The sequence below is a fragment of the Rhamphochromis sp. 'chilingali' genome (genome assembly GCF_963969265.1).
Source record: "Rhamphochromis sp. 'chilingali' genome assembly, chromosome: 3".
NCBI classification, from domain to species: Eukaryota; Metazoa; Chordata; class Actinopteri; order Cichliformes; family Cichlidae; genus Rhamphochromis; species Rhamphochromis sp. 'chilingali'.
Window position 1 is genome coordinate 352,992 of NC_137931.1, and position 17,032 is coordinate 370,023.

Sequence of the window (17,032 nt, forward strand, 5' to 3'; positions counted from 1 at the left end):
AAAGCATCCAAATGGTGCAGAAATCAGCAGGAGCGATCGCATCTCCAATCGCGATCGCGATCTCCAAGATTACATCGATCGGTGCTTCCAGGATCTTGTAATGAAGAAGGCCCAGAGTGCATCTTCCCCGGCCAAATGTGAGACGCCGTCGTCGAAAAGATGTCGCCCGGCAGCCAGCCGGCAAAGATATTGCCGACATACTGGAGTCAAACGACAACCGATTGTCCAGTTTTGATGCAAGGCTGCAATTGGTGTAGATCAGGGGTTGGCCACCCTGGGCACGCGTGCCACAGCTGGCGCGCGAAGGGTTAACTGATTGCATGACCATAGCTGGACTGGCCATCGTCCATACTGGGTATGTGCCCAATGGCCGATGGTGATTTTTCGTTTTTATGGGCCGATGATTTTTTTTTTCTTTTTCTTTTTTGTAAATAACGGTATAAACAATGGAAGCTGGTGGATTGGCCAGGTGCTGGCAGATGTGTAAAAATAACTCTGGCGGTGGCTATGGCGGAGTTTCCACAGAGTAGATGAGGGAAAGGGGAGACAGGAGGAGGAGAGACCCGAGGCGGCCGCCGGTCCGAGTGTCAGGTGAACTGAACTTCAGGTAAGAAGTTATGACCTTCAGTCTATCTGGGTCAGATATAAACCAAGTTTAGGTGGTTTATTTTCGTTGTGCTGACTTTTTACAGTCAGTTACAATAACTCGTACTGCGTGCTAGCTAGCATGACGGAGTTTCTACAGCTGGGTGGTGCTATGATGTTACTGATAGTGAATTTTATTTTATTCATAAGGTTAGGTAGTAGAGTTGCCAACCGTCCGTAAAAAGACGGAATCGTTCTGTATTCAGAGACAATGTTATTCGTTTCTTGTTGAGGTGAAAAGAAACACAGTTTGTCCCGTAATTCAGCTACAATGAAAAAGGCACAAAGCTGGAGTTATTCTGTGTTTACGCTGCACAGCTGCCTCTTATTCTCTCATTCTCTCCCCTGCCTCTCCTGTTTCTACTTCAATCATGAAACTGATCAATGATCAGCTGATCGTCTCTCTTGTTTGTTTATCGCTCACTTTGCGCCAGAAAGAGGAAACCAGCAGATGTCGCGCTAAACAACAGCAGCACGTTTAAGCTTGATCAGCTGTTGTTAGAATTTATTTAATATTAATTTCTAGTATCAGCTGATGTTTGCTGGAGCCACAGCTGTAAAGCTGCTGGTCATGATGTGGGTTTGGATATGTGGTGAGAGGGAAACGTGAAGATGAAACCAGGAGATGTCCTTACTGGATCATCAGAGCTGAACAGGTGATGGAGAAACAGGTTTACCTTTTAGGTGACATGGATGAGTTGAAGTTATGAACTGTTTCTGAGAGACAAATAACACCAGGATCCTTTTCTAAGCAGCTGACAGCTGGTAACTGTGCAGGGGCGGGTCTAGCAAAGTGTTGCCAGGGGGGCAGGTAGGGCATTAACAGGGAGAGGGGGGCACAAAGAAATACTTTTCTTTCTTATTCTCATTTAAAATGTCTCACTTTTAATAAATAATTATCTGAATCTTACAACCAAAGTTTTTATCTGATGTAAAATGTATAGAAATTATACATATACCAACAAGACATGCATTTTCTGTTGTACAGACCATTTGCTGTTATGGAGTTCTTGTTATGGATAAAAAATTTGTTTCAAAATAGCTGATAACTGTTCGCTGATAGCTGCAAACATCTGCAAACAAATACAATTCTATAAAGTTGTTGTCAGGGGTTGCTGAGTGGATGTGGAGAAAAGGACTCAAACGCAGGACTCATGGTGAAGATGCAGGGTGTTTATTGTGAGGGACGAATGACGAAAACAGGAGATGGCTGACTGACTGAATAACTGAATGAACGGCTGACTGATCTGAACTTGGGAGGCAAACATGGGGCATAGACAGCAGTTACAACATTAATGACGCGACGCTGACCAGGAGAGAACTGAGGACTTAAATACACTGGCTGATCAATGACTGATAGGTGACAGGTGAGTGAGCAGCTGAACACAATTGAACTAACGATGCATGGAATAAGAACTAGAACATAATGCACACAGAGTTACGTAACACACAACAGGAAGTGGAACGTACAGAGGATAAACAGTGAACATGAACTGAAAATACTGGGTCAACGACCCAGAAACCCTGACAGTTGTTCTATATAGTGTGTAACTGTTGATATAGAGGGTTATTATATTTATTGCTAATGCAATTATATGGCACATTGACTTCTGAGGAAATTTTAGATGGCACTCATCATCAAAAAGCAGAATTTACACCGTCACTCTCCGTCAGTGATCTAATTGGAATGTTTCCGGGTTTTCATGCTGCTCACCCCTGTCCTTGGTTTCTTTCTTTATTTCTTTCACTGCTTCGATCACCTGCTTCCACACTCATCCACAAACAACAACCTTTATTTCAACACATACGCACAGCACGATCATGCACAATCATGCGCTCAACGGCAGCACATTTACATCAATCAGACAGCGCACACAGTCGTATATGATACACACACTTAAGTATGAGGGGCCGTACAAGCCAAAATTTATTCTTTGACTCTCACACACATACATTCTTCTTTCACACACATATATTTTCACTCTCACACACATATATTTTCACTCTCACATACATATATTTTCACTCTCACACACATATATTTTCACTCTCACACACATATATTTTCACTCTCACATACATATATTTTCACTCTCACACACATATATTTTCACTCTCACACACATATATTTTCACTCTCACATACATATATTTTCACTCTCACACACATATATTTTCACTCTCACACACATATATTTTCACTCTCACACACACATATATTCTTCTTTCACACACATATACTTTCACTCTCACATACATATATTTTCACTCTCACACACACATATATTCTTCTTTCACATACATATACTTTCACTCTCACGTAGTTTTATTTTAATTTTTATATTTAGATATTTTTATTCTCATGTTTACACATATTTAACACACACATTGCAATATTATGCTCTCTTATACATGTATTTTAATCTACATATTTACACATTTGCACTCTAACATACATGCATTTTCATTTATGCATTCCTACATTTTGCTCTCATTTACATGCATTCAAAATGCATTTAATCTTACAAATAATATATGTATGTAAGAAGAGAATGCATACATATCTGAAGAAAATATATGTATGCAAGAGAATAATGTATGTGAATGAAAGAGTATAGTGGAAACGGAAGGAGTTTAATGGAAACGGAAGGCTGGGTGTCTGTACCGCTGTGATTGGCTGAGAAGCACGCGCGGGTCACTTTCAAGTGTCTGACAGCATGGAGGGGGGAGAAGAAACTCGAGTTCTTCAGCAAGCTGTCGGGTTGTTAAGAAATATTTTATCATCTCCTGAAACGGTCACATCGTTGTCCTCGTCACTTGATCGAGATGGGATGGGCTCAACTGCACCCAGTGTTACCCACAGCACGGTGGAAAGTGAGATGAGGGAACTTTTTAGACCAGCTAACACCCGGGTATCTTCAACGAGTCAAGTAGCTACACGGAGTTCGACTGGAGTGGGGCAGTCTTTGCGATATCAGACCCAGAAACACTTTGGCAACTGGAACTGCAGATCAAGGAAAAGGTAAGAACAAAACAGTTTGCCACTTAACTATACAACTGCGAAATACAAAATACGAAATGTGCTTTGCTGATTTAGCAACGCACTTTTTTACCCTTATAAATTTTTAGCCCTAGCTAATTTATTCAGCAGCATCCACATTAAAAACAGTAAAGACCGTGGCATTTATTTCAATATTAGTGGCTGTTTGTACTTGTGACCCGAGTGTAAGTTGATGCTTACTTTAAGATTACTTTATTAAATCTTCTTTATTAATGTGGGAGGTGGTAGCTACATTAGCCTGCTAATTAAAAGGTTGGGTTAATTTTCTTGTTGTTTTTGTTTAGTTTTGTATTTATTTATTTATTTATTTTTTGGGGTAGAATTTTAATCTTGCTAGAAGACATCAATCCAACTCTGTGTTGTGAGTGGATCAATATCTGTACCACTGTAGAGGTAGATAAACATGGATGCCAAGTCATGCCTTCAGTCCAGTTTCTACAGTGTATGAAATAAGAAAAAAAGAAATATGATCGGTGTCCTTTTTGTTCTTTAGTCAAAGTAATAGCAAATGTTTCTTTGTATGCCTCTTTGTAGAGCAGTAAAAAAAAAATCCTTATGCATTGTACTATATATATATATATATATATATATATATATATATTTTTTTTTTTTTTTTTTTTTTTTTTTTAATTCAAGCGTCAGTGAATTAAAATGGTCAAACCCCAAAACATTTTCTATTTTACGTACATTTTCCATTTTTTTTCAAAGGCAATTTATAGGCATGCTATTACTTTATGCATTTTTTTTCTTTCAAATTATGTTTCTGTTATTTGTGTTTGCTATTATACTCAACTCTTACATGCACAAGCAACTTTAAACATATTCAAGTGGGCTAAATGGCTAGCTGCGATACTGTTTTTTTTTTTAATATAAACTGTGTAACATTTTATTTTATTTATAAAAGCTTAGCAACAGTTTAACATGTAAGCTGGTCACTACCAAGTGACATTAGCAACTTTCTTAAGGAACTGATAGTGTCTAAGTATAGGTAAATAAAACAAAAGATACATAAATCTGAATATAGTTTCTGTTTTGTTTCATAGGGCCAAGACACATTATCATGATACTTTCAACAAAGATGTCATCCTTCTTCCACGGCCATCAAGCAGTGTTGTTGTCAAGCATCGCACAAAACAACATTTACATGAACAAGGGCATATATTGAATGGATTTGAATTCCAAAAATCCTGGGACCAGAAAACTGTCTCTGAACAAATAAGGGACGCCTTTGGAGATAAACTTTCTATTGATGTAAGGTAGGTTGTGCTAGCAGTCGAAACCTAATGCGACACAGCTTTTGTCAGTAGTCTTTTCGATATCTAGGCATTTCAAAGCTTTACATAACGATTTAAGTCAGAGAACAGGTAGACATGAATCAGTAAACTAAAATAAAAGAACCAAATCAGTTATCCTTTCTTGAACACTCCATTTTTGGCATACTTTTTTGACATTTGTATAAAGTTTACTTCTGTTACTACTGGTTTAAGTCTGATTCAAAGAGGAAAACAAGATTAGCTCTAAAAAAGTTATTGGAACATTTTTGCTGTTTTGGATTTTAAACATTTTACAACTTACTGTAACTGTTTTCCAGCCTGGAGTTTCTGATGGCTTGTGGAAACAGACTGATTGCGCCCAAACTGCGAGCAGGACAGGAGCTGGATGCAAATCTCATACATAAAATTTATAAATCGAAAGCCCTATACATCAGACCATCAAAACCAATTTTGGTACGTTGGTTGACTTTTGAATGAATCTACATAACACTGTACAGTAATAATATGAAGACCAGAAATTGGTGCATAAACAACCTTTGAACTTTCTCATCTCTGTTCTTTTTAAACTTGCCTTTCACCTTTTGTAGTTGGATAGAATAGTACCAAGTTAATGTTCCTTTTTTAAAATGTTAATCCTAAGCTCTGGTATTGACTAAATTTACAGCTGCTCTGTTGGACTGTTTGTGAATTATAGAACGTTCAGGAGATGTGTTACAATTTTGTCTGCCTAGTATGTAAAAGTAATTGTGAGAAAGATCTATTAACTCTTGAAATTTCTCACCCTATGGTAGCTGGGATAGGCTCCAACCACCCCACCTCTGATAAGAATAAGCAGAAGAGGTTGGATATATGGTATTTAATGTTCAAATTCAATATATGTGAATTATTATAATTATTATTTTATTTCTAAGGATGATATTACAAGCTACAGCAGTGAGGAAAACTGTGAAGAAAACCCTGTTTCATCAAGGCAGCTGCGCTCATCATCTTCAGACAGTTTTGCCAGTTCAACAGCTGCCTTCCAACCAATCTCTGCTCCGACGCAATCTCCTGCCTCATCAGTTTGTAATGGAACATTATTAACGGAAACTCCTGCCTTGACCCATGAAAGTAGTATCTCACACAAGTACAGCAGCGCTTCAACAAACATTTCCTTCAGCCAGTTACCAGTGTCTTCATTGGAAATCTACCCTTCCACTAGTCAGCCTTCTACCTCATCATCTGCATCTTTAAGTGATCCAGTTCTGGTCCTGACGTGCCGAAATACCTCAAGCTCACCCTACCAGACCAGGAATCCAGAGAATGATTGTTCAGCATTACCCTCTACATCAACACACAGTCAATCTGTAAACTACGATAACTACCTTTCAATCATGACTCCACTATCTGACATGTCTTCTGATGATGAGGAACTTAACCAGGCTATACTAGCAAGCCTGCAGAGCGAAAGGTTAGTTTCAAATACAAATGTTTTACAGTAGCCAATTAAACACACCATATTTGTTGCAATCCAATACTGTAACCAGTGTTGTGAAGGAGTGTAATCCATCCTCAGATAGTTATATGCATATATGATATTTATATTTGCTGTTAACAAAACAGTTTTTTGAATAATGTCTACAGAGTCAAATGATAATGCTGTAATGCTGGCAAATTTTATTTTATTTGAAATAGGCAGCGAATTTTTAACAGCCTATCTGACAATGAAATGAAATTTACTTATTGTGCATTGAAACTATTTTTCTTTGCTCTAGTGCTTTCTAGTTCTCCAAAACATATAAACAATATAAAAAGCCACTGAGCAATATACTCCTTTGTACATTTTGCTTATGATTATGATAATTTCCTTTAGGGATTAATAAAGTATGCTGATTCTGATTTTGACAAAACTTTGTATGTCCTTGTAGCCCTTGTATGTGAATGTTTTTACTGATGTTCTTTTCAATATTTTTTCTTTTTTTTTCTTTTCTTTTTTTTAATCCTACAGGACTTCAAGTTGTTTGGTATCAGCAAAAGATATTTTGGAGGAACTTTCTGCAAAAGTAAACCAACAGAAGAAATGCAAGTTCAACATTAATAGATCAACAGTCCTGGATGGAGCAATTAGAGGTTTTAAACAAGCGACAGATGATCCATGCCACACAATTTCTGTCAGGTTTTCTGACGATATGGGAGTACCTGAAGAGGCTGTTGACTTGGGTGGACCAAGAAGAGAATTTCTAAGACTTCTGATCGAAGCTTTACCCCTGTCTCCAATGTTTGAGGGTGAAGAAGGCAAAATGAACTTGGCGCTTGATAGTGCTGGTATGTATTGATTTTAGGCTGATATCCCTGGAGTAATGCAATAAAAAAATCATTTTTATGAAGTTCGTGTCAAGCGCTTTCATGCATCTATTGACATGTAATGTTTTTCATTATTTCTAGCCATGAGGGAGGACAGGTACTTCATTGCAGGCAGAGCCATTGCAGTAAGCCTTGTACATGGTGGTCCACCAGCAGGCTTTCTGTCCCCAACACTCTTCTCTTGCCTTGTTGATGGCCCAGATTTGGCTAAACCGGTTTTAGAAGATGTTGCCGATAGTGACCTGCATGAAAAAATTAAAAGGGTAAAACTGATTTGTCAGTTGTTGGATAATGTTTTAGTATTGTGTGTGTCGCGCTGGCCTAGTAGGTGTGGCTGTTATTCCTCTCTTCCTCCTCCTGCCCACTACCTGTTCGGTGCTGCTGCGTGCGCATGGCCACTGATTAGACCTTGGGTGCAATCAACAACTAAGCACGGCCTGGTGTGCGCCGCCCTGCCAGGTGAGCCACATTAGAGCAATCAAGGGTGGGCGTGCCTAGTAGACCTTAAAATGCATGCAGCAGTCATTTGACCTGTGAGCAACATACTGAGAGGACGGCAAACAAAGCACTTTTCCACTGTGAGGAAGACTTTGAACAAGACGGGCTATCGGTAAGCTCTTGAGCTCACATTTGCTGCACATATATTTGGAACTATGGAAGCTCAGTTGTGCAAATGTTTTACGCTTAAGGAAATAGTTGCTGCATTTAAGTTTAAAAAATTATATTGACAAAAATGAATGTTTAAGTTTGAATAAATTGTTTGTTCAGTTAGTGTTCCCACATATTTATGTTAATTAATATTAAAAATAGTTACCCCCCAAATCCTTGGGTGGATCGTAAAACTAGTGAATAAATGTTTGGTTTTGATTTAAAGAAAATAATTCTTTGTAAAGAAAATCCTTAAAGTCTATTAAAATGTTTGAACTTTAAAATGTATACTTTAAAATACAATTGTTTATAAAAAAAAGTGTTAATGCAAAGAAGACACATTTTGTATATTTAAGAACCACAGTTAAATTAACACAGTTAACCACATGGTAAATGGCTTTACTGAAGTGTATTTTGTTATTTCATCTGTCTTCTGTGTAATGCATGTAATTTATCTGAATGGTTAATGGAATGTTCTTTATTTTTGTGTTGAAAGGTTTTTTTACCTGCTGCTACCTACCAGCTATCAAACTAGCTGGTCACAATAAAGTTGAGTGAAATTCAAAGTCTGGTCTTTTTCAAGTGTGGGCACCTCACAGTCAAAGGAACACTTGACAGTGTGCATTTCGTTCTACTCCATGTATTAATTGGGGCCCATTAATTTTTTATTTTTTTATTTGAAGGTTAAAGAGTGTAAATCCTTTGAAGATCTGATAGTAGCAACTGAGCCACTTCAGGAATACTTAGCCAATGCTGGCTGCCTGAGGCCGCTACGGAGGCTGGAAGACAAGGATCTGCTTATACATGACATTATCATGTTCCAAGTAATACACAGAGTCCGTGGTCCATTTGAAAGGTATGTATTTATTTATTGTTGTCCAATAAGTAACTCAAACCCATGCTGATTGCCTTGTATTCTGGGAATTTTGTGTGACATTTCTTTATGTGTAGGTACACCATGCCTCCAAAGGTGACAGCATCACATGAAAAATGCAGATTTGGGATATACACTTTTGATGATGTGAATAATCTGAAGTAAAAATTGTGTGTGTGTATATATAAATTCATATGTTTTAGATTATACTTCTTGGATCCATTCATTTTTGATGTGATTTTTAAAGGTAATTCTGATTATCATTTAGATTTCAGGATGGACTACGGACACTTGAGGTGCTGGACAAAATCCAAGATCACCCAGAGAGTTTTCGCACCCTTCTATGCTGGTCACCTTCAGTGCTTACAGCTGACCTTCTTGACAGCCTCTTTACCATCCGCCTTTCTCCAGCTGGGAGCAATAAAAGGCATGCTGAAGCAGTTGTCATTAGTTTCTGGAGAGACTACCTAACAGATGCAGAAGGTAAATTTAGCGTTTTAAGCATTGTGTTCAATTTATAATGCAGTGCATCTTTTCATTGAATCAGTTAAAAGTAGAAATGCTTGCTGTGTTTTTGTCTTTAATGCCATTTTTGACAGTATTGCTTTTCCTTTAGATCAAGACGGAACACAGAAGCTGGGGACAATTCTTGCCTTCGCCACTGGAGCCAACACTGTTCCACCAATTGGCTTCTCTCCACAACCGTCCGGTTCTGAAATTCTGTGGCAGCTCTTTGAATACGTGGCAAATATATATGATGAAGACAAAATAAATGGACCTCATTAAGTGAATCTAATACACCATGCTCCTCCATAAAATTGAAAAGATTAACAAAATGATATGAGACCACTCGATTTAATTCTGCCCATAATCGCTCAATTCTTTGATTATGCACAGACCTGCCAGTGATAACACTATGCCTGTTCAGTCCTTGCCTGTAAAGCATGAAACGGGCAACACCAGTGTTTTCTAGTCCATGATCACATCTCACGCTGGATGGCATTCCAAAGTTCTGAACACCAACCATGAACAGTGACAAAACACTTGATGCGCTGTTGTTATCTAAACACGCAAGGTAGACGTTGGTTCTACTGAAACCATCCACACAGCCATGGAACACCATCCTCCATCTCACAAGTTTGTGGTTTCCATCTATATGCCTATAGAAAAATGAAATAAGTATAAGTTATGTATGGGGAAACTATGACATGGTCAAGGATATGCACACGTTTGAGTAAATAAAACAATGAGTTATTTTGCTTTAGATAATCCATTTCGCTATAGACTTAGAATCAGGACTGTTTTCCTGTTAGAATTTTCTCACCATAACTGATTGGGGAAAGGAACACTGTACAGTCGTCGACGTATTGCATTGAGTCTTCTGAGGGAACGTCCAAAGGGGTCAATTTCTTGTAGACTTTGTCTTACACGCCACCTTTGAATTCGTAACCCACGTGATCTCAAGCTGCCATGCACATATCGTTCACCTGCATTTGTGGTATACTGAAGGATTTCCCTAACAACCCTGTTCAGGTTTTCATCGGATAATGTTGCATAAGTCAGTGGCTCAATGCCAAGGTCCTCTCTGTGCCTGTACAGAGTACGGGAGCTAACCCCTAAGCATGTTGCAATGCTTTGCCAGTTCATTCCAAGAGATACTAAATGAGATATTTGCTCTCTTGAAATGCTGTATCGCGGTCGACCTTGAGAGCAAGTCATGAGAGGTGGAGGTAGCAAGACAAGTCTGTTCTCAGATGTAGTTCCTTGTCTGGTTTCATAAGCAGTCAGTAAAAAAATTAGCCATCCATTTAAGGACTGTAATGTATTCACTGCTTCTCTATTTCTTGCATCGTCAACAAATCTTGAGATGGACAAAATTCCAGATAAGGTTTGAATGTGATCACCAAGTTCTCTATGGAGCCTCTGACGAACAAAAGAATCTGTAGCTTCTCTTTGAATTTGTTCCAAACATTCTAATACATTATTTAAAAAAGTTCTAATTTCATTTTCATGACTACTTACTCGACAAATTAACTGCAATACTAGCAAAGAAAGCAGGACAACTTTGAACAGCTTCATTGCTTGGTTCTTCTGGTTTAGGTCTGGGTATGTCAAGTAAGTTCTCCAAGTGTATTACATTTCCTGGTTTAAGAATAACTTCCTGCTTAAAGGATTAACTTCCTGTGTTAGGAAATGCAGATGTGAATGTCAGAGTGTATGTATGCAAGGGTAAAGGATAAACACTGGGATTGTATGTGTATATGAGTATAGGAGTACAAATATATGTGTTGAAAGGTAAAGGGTATGTATATATATGTATGACTAGAAAGTGCTGCACCTGCAAGGAGAATAAATATATGTCAACATAAAAATATGTAGCATTAAGAAAAATAAAATACATGTGTGTGAAAGGAAGATTAATGGATTTATGTGAGAGTGAATATACATGGATATGAATTAAGAATAAACAGCAGCGGAACCCGTCTGGCACTGCGGGATTTGATTCCCTGCCGTTGTAGTGTGTTACTGATGGTGACCTTTGTTACTTTGGTCCCAGCTCTCTGCAGGTCATTCATCAGGTCCCCCCGTGTGGTTCTGGGATCTTTGCTCACCGTTCTCATGATCATTTTGACCCCACGGGATGAGATCTTGCGTGGAGCCCCAGATCGAGGGAGATTATCAGTGGTCTTGTATGTCTTCCATTTTCTGATGATTGCTCCCACAGTTGATTTCTTCACACCAAGCTGCTTGCCTATTGTAGATTCACTCTTCCCAGTCTGGTGCAGGTCTACAATACTTTTCCTGGTGTCCTTCGAAAGCTCTTTGGTCTTGGCCATGGCGGAGTTTGGAGTCTGACTGTTTGAGGCTGTGGACAGGTGTCTTTTATACAGATGATGAGTTCAAACAGGTGCCATTCATACAGGTAACGAGTGGGGGACAGAAAAGCTTCTTACAGAAGACGTTACAGGTCTGTGAGAGCCAGAGATTTTCCTTGTTTGAGGTGACCAAATACTTATTTTCCACCCTGATTTACCAATAAATTCTTTACAAATCCTACCATGTGGATTCATGGATTTTTTTTTTCACATTCTGTCTCTCACAGTTGAAGTGTACCTCTGGTGCAAATTACTGACCTCTGTCATCATTTTAGGTGGGGGAACTTGCACAATCGGTGGCTGACTAAATACTTTTTTGCCCCACTGTAAATGGAGAAAGGGTGGGTGGTTTCTCTGCACAGTTGGATAAATGGTAAATGGCCTGTATTTATATAGCGCTTTACTAGTCCCTAAGGACCCCAAAGCGCTTTACATATCCAGTCATCCACCCAGTCACGCACACATTCACACACTGGATGTTGTATACTATTCAAAACCGGGTATCAAAATTACACTGAAGCCTATTGGTTGAGTTTTGGTAGCATCCTGGGTATCAGTAACTAGTCATCATTAGTAGTAGGTTTGAATCTCACCTCTACCTATCCAGTGTAACGTATTTTTGTTTCATTGGATGCTTCAAATTGCAGTGGGTCATATGTGTTGACTTTCACATCTTAACATCAGGGCTCCATTTTTATATCTCATCTATAGCACCTATGTGAGCCTGTCTCAGAGTACCTGAAATCGCAAAACAGCGACAGCAAGAGAGAAAGACACAAAAGGGAAAAAATCAAGCTGCTACTATCTTCAACTATGTCATGGTTATTAATAGACAGAGACTTTCACCAGCTGAAAAACTGCATGAAAACTTACTAGAAAATAATCTAGTCAGATTCTGATATTCCTGTTTTTGTTTTGATTTTTAAAGAATGAAATGAATGAAAGAAATGTGCAAACACACATCCTGTAAGTGTCTATTAGAGGAGAAGCTAAAGGCTTCTACAGAAACTGGAAGAAGAAAACATTCCGTTTGTATTTCCCTTAAACTTTCAAACTCAGTCACTTTTTGTCTCCGTGGACACACACAGCGTGTTAACGTCAAAGCTAGTCAGAAAGATTGAGACAATGAGGGAATGTTTTTAAACTAAATTCTTTTCACCCAGCAACTCTCCTGGTCTCTCTCACCCTTCTTATATTCTATCTCTTTGCAAAGTTCAATATTTCCCCCCATCGTGTCCTTCCACCATCACACGGATTAATGTGGTTCACGGGTGTATATTTGTAGCTATCACTAAGGTGTCAGCTTTCTGTCTGAAGGTTTAGTCATTCCAATGAGCAACAACTGAAAAGCCCTTTTTGGACATGAATTCCCAGCCTTCATGTGCACTTTGATGTGCATCCCGCTTGTTTTCAGAGTCTGTGTGTGGTTTTCACTATTCTTCCAAGTTCATTTGTATGTGTATGTGAGTTTCTAGTGTATTCGTGTGTGTGTGTGTGTGTGTGTGTGTGTGTGTGTGTGTGTGTGTGTGTGTGTGTGTGTGTGTGTGTGTGTGTGCAGTCGGAGGCTCCAAGCCCTCATGCGTCAGAATGCTTTTCTTTTTCTGTGGCCCCTGAGCAAACATATTAAGAACTACCTTATCACTGCTTATACAGCCATGTCCACATACACAAGACACACATATTAAACACAAGCCTAAGCACACACACACAGACACCAGATTCACAAAACAATACAGCTGACACCAAACACACAAAGCTTGCCGCCACACTCTCCAAATGTCACCGACCCATCGAGGAGGAAGGGCTGGGCTACGTGGCCTTTCAGGTCTCATTGGTTGATGCTGAGAAATCAGTCTGACGCTCTGGGACAAACCAAGGATTATAAAAGCGAGGTACGCTGACTGTGTCCGAAAAAGCAACACACTCTTGACAAGCCTTCTTTGAGAGGTGCATCCATGGATTATGAAAAGAAAAACTTTCTCTGTTTCACAGATGAAACTGATGCTGAACTGTAGGTTTTTTAGAGAAGCTGCAGAGATTTAATTGACAAATACCAATTTAGGTGTAGTATCACACCTGAAGATAACGCTGATTATCTCTTTGAGTAAACTGGAAACGACAGACTCTCCATAGACAAGTCACTAAAAGAACCCAGAAAATCTCCAGAGCTCATTTTTTGGATGGATAATTTGAGCATCAGGAGAAACAATACAGACTGAGAACTTGTAGAACAAAAACACTGTGGGAAAAAGATTCTTAGTCCAAGTTTGAAACTTTCAGAAAAAGTAAATTCATATAGACTTCAGGCCTGAGCATCATCTTTTCTTCTTTTTCAACTAAAGCCACAATGCTAAACAGAGCAAGAGCTTTGATGGGGATGGCGTTCATCCTGCACGTTCTGATGATTCTAGGGATGCAAGTGGAAGCAGCAGCTGATGAAAGAGGTAAAAAAATGTTAATAATACAAGACCGCCTAATTCTCATAGCCGGCATTTCCTTATTCTTGAAGAGTTACTGGTTAAAGGTTTGTTTGTGTTTAAAAAAACTGTGCTTTCATTTAAAGCACGTCACAGTTTTTAAAAAAGTCATTCAGTCTTCAGCCTCGGTCTTTGCATCAATCGTTTCAAAAGAAGGTGTATGATGGCTGGAACCGAATAGCAGCTTCTTGTGTTTCTGTGCACGCTCTTCATGGAAAAGCCAGCCTAATCGCTTTATTGTTATTTGTTTTGTAGGCTTTGTGAAACAACCACGTTCCCTTCGTAGTCTTTTTCATGTCTCAGCTGTTCCACAGAAGACCTTAGCATTCAATTCAAACCAATACCTGAAGCACTGGCTCCTCAAAAGCACAGCAGCTCAACATGATGGTACAGCACAAACCACTGACCGAACTGCCACAAGAACTATTGCAGACACCAAGTCCAAGCAACCAGTGGTCAACAGCAACACAGCTGGTCCTGGTACACAAGCCAAGCTGCAGAAGATGATCTCAGCCCTGGAGGAATTTCACCGGGCATTTAACAGAACCCGGAGCTCACAGCTTACCATCATGCCACGAGGTAATACCACTCTTCTTTTAACTTTTTTATGCATTTCCTTCTTCATTGTATTATAAAATGTATTACTCTTTAAGGTTCCAGCATTAGCAGAAAGAAAACGCCAAGAGAAAGGTCTCAACATAAAGAATATCTCTCCCACATTAAGACACTGTATCTGGGATATTTTCTACCATTGGCCTTTATCACAGCACGAAGGAGGAGATCAGATAATCAGAGCATCAGTCAATCACCTGCCCCTCCCCATGTACCTCGATGTCTCCACCAGAATGAATGAATATGCCTTTGTGAATATGTTTTTTAAAGTTCTTTGAGTACTCTGACTAGACTAGAAAAATATTAGTTCATTTCAAAACACTTTGTACTTACGAGTTGCTGCATTAAAGACTATTTAACATCAGACTAACTCAAACATGCAGCTCCTTAGGTAATGTCTGGAGAGACTCAGGACTGCACAGTATTTACAGGCTTGGCCTAAACCAAGAAGTGACCTCTGCTTTCCTGACATTTTTGTTTTGTTTTTCATTTCAGTAAGCAGCAGAAATGCCGGGGGGAAAGAGAAAGTGGTAAGTTAGACCCAAAGTCTAAAGATCTGAGTGCTGCATGAATGTATGAACAAATGTCACTTAGTAGGGCCCGCAGTCTGAAGCGGTTCAAGTGGTCAGTCAGATTAGAAACATGCAAAATAACTGCATTCAAATTAGACATAAAGAAAACAGATACGTGAATTGGCTGACAAGAAATGAGAATTTTGTGCTCCCTGCATTATTCACTTGCTTGAGTAGTCTTTGGTTGCTTGCAGGTTAATAGTCTATCTGAAGAGAAAACTGGCTTGTTGTTTAGTTTTATTCAAAACACTGGTCTTTGTCCCAAAGGTGGGCAGTTCTAATGAAGTGCTGGTTGCATTTTGAACATGACTTCTTAAATCCAGCAATAAAGAACTTTGACCAAAGGATTAAATGAACCAGAGTGTGACAGGGTGCAGAAACGAGGATGTCTTGAAATCCAAGCAAAGCCACTATGTAACAATTTCCACGTATAGGAGTGTAAAACAGCCAATGATGTTTGTGTGGTTGCATTCTTAAAAGGGGGGAGAAGGAAAGTATCTCGTTGATGACTCGTGCTTTGATTGCTGACAGCCAGTTTAATCTTTTTGTTACCGTTGTGATGGAAGCTCACTGCTGCTGAAGGAGCGGTGAATCCCACCACTGCGTGCCCAGTGTTACTTGACAGCACTGCATCCAAAGCCAGTGCAGACGTCATCCCAAGCCTGACTGGTCGAAACTTTAGGAAGTCCTTCCCACCACAGACCAAGAAGACCAACAAAAGAGGTGAGCAAAGTTAGTATATATCTTCTGACAGGTGGTGTATTTGGTTGACAGACCATAATAATAAACAGGTCAAACCTATTTATGTATTAAGCCAAGCTGCTCTCATTCAGCTTTGATTAATGCAGCACATTTGCAGAGCGGCAGTTCTTGGGGACTGGAGTGCATAATTATGTGTGCAATTTTTAGTGTGCATGAATTTATCATTGCTCTTTGAGGTGTTGTCACAGCTTTTTCACCAGCATGTCTTCAGACTGATTTATAACCACGTGTTCCTTCTTTGCTTCTTCCACAGTGTGTTTCTGGAAGTATTGCTCTCAGAAATGACAGCTTTCCAGCCGCGGCTCACTTTTGTGTCTCATCTTCTTCCTTTCGCTCATCCTTCCATCTACCCAAGTATGCGTCTCCATTTTTTATTCAGCCTCCATCCTCTTCTGTATCTCCTGCCTGACTTTTGAGTGCTAAGAAACTGTGGCTATGACAACAGAAAGATCTTCGTGCCGAACCAGGCCGGCGCCAGCCTTGGACCTTTTCATTCATGCATCAACTAACAAGACAGACCAGTCAAAACAAACCTTGTGCACCCTTGGTCAAGACACACACACTTGTTAACCCTTACACTCCTTTATAAGACAGACACGCGTCAGTTTTTCAATGTGTGTGCCATATTTTAAATAAAGTTTATCATTTGCATAGCAAATACTGACTGTGATGACAAAGGCTGCCATTTTATTTCCTACAGTCAGAGATCTGAAACAGTAACTTCACTTTGTGGTTTTTCTTTGATTACACAGTTTGTATTTAAAGGATTTTGTAACACTGGTTGTTGAGCTGAGATCAAATACAGTACTTTATTTAGATACAGCTTCAGCAGCAGTATGTTGCAATCTGACACTAAATCATCATCAGAGTTAATAGTATTTGATGAGT

The 17,032-nt window shown here is 39.2% G+C and overlaps 1 protein-coding gene and 2 long non-coding RNA genes across 3 annotated transcripts; all 3 read left to right on the forward strand.

Moving 5' to 3' along the window:
* The first annotated feature begins 6,300 nt into the window (after positions 1-6,300).
* LOC308394297 lies at positions 6,301-7,537 on the forward strand. Its single transcript, XR_013971161.1, has 3 exons — positions 6,301-6,430; positions 6,968-7,284; positions 7,405-7,537. It is a non-coding gene; the product is annotated as an uncharacterized lncRNA (long non-coding RNA).
* A 1,133-nt stretch (positions 7,538-8,670) lies between these two features.
* Positions 8,671-9,583, forward strand: LOC308394298. The gene is made up of 4 exons (XR_013971162.1): positions 8,671-8,827; positions 8,923-9,006; positions 9,114-9,328; positions 9,462-9,583. It is a non-coding gene; the product is annotated as an uncharacterized lncRNA (long non-coding RNA).
* A 4,065-nt stretch (positions 9,584-13,648) lies between these two features.
* Positions 13,649-17,032, forward strand: urp2 (urotensin II-related peptide). The gene is made up of 5 exons (XM_080878288.1): positions 13,649-14,165; positions 14,454-14,777; positions 15,306-15,340; positions 15,949-16,105; positions 16,398-17,032. The coding sequence occupies exons 1-5, from the start codon at positions 14,069-14,071 to the stop codon at positions 16,427-16,429; spliced, it is 645 nt and encodes a 214-aa protein (XP_080734414.1). The 5' UTR covers positions 13,649-14,068; the 3' UTR covers positions 16,430-17,032.

Excerpts from the sequence above, each read along its gene's own strand:
- urp2 (XM_080878288.1), top strand. The coding sequence starts at position 14,069 with ATGCTAAACAGAGCAAGAGCTTTGATGGGGATGGCGTTCATCCTGCAC. Across the intron at positions 14,778-15,305 it reads GCTTACCATCATGCCACGAG|TAAGCAGCAGAAATGCCGGG; the intron begins GTAATACCACTC and ends TTTTCATTTCAG. Across the intron at positions 15,341-15,948 it reads CCGGGGGGAAAGAGAAAGTG|CTCACTGCTGCTGAAGGAGC; the intron begins GTAAGTTAGACC and ends TTGTGATGGAAG.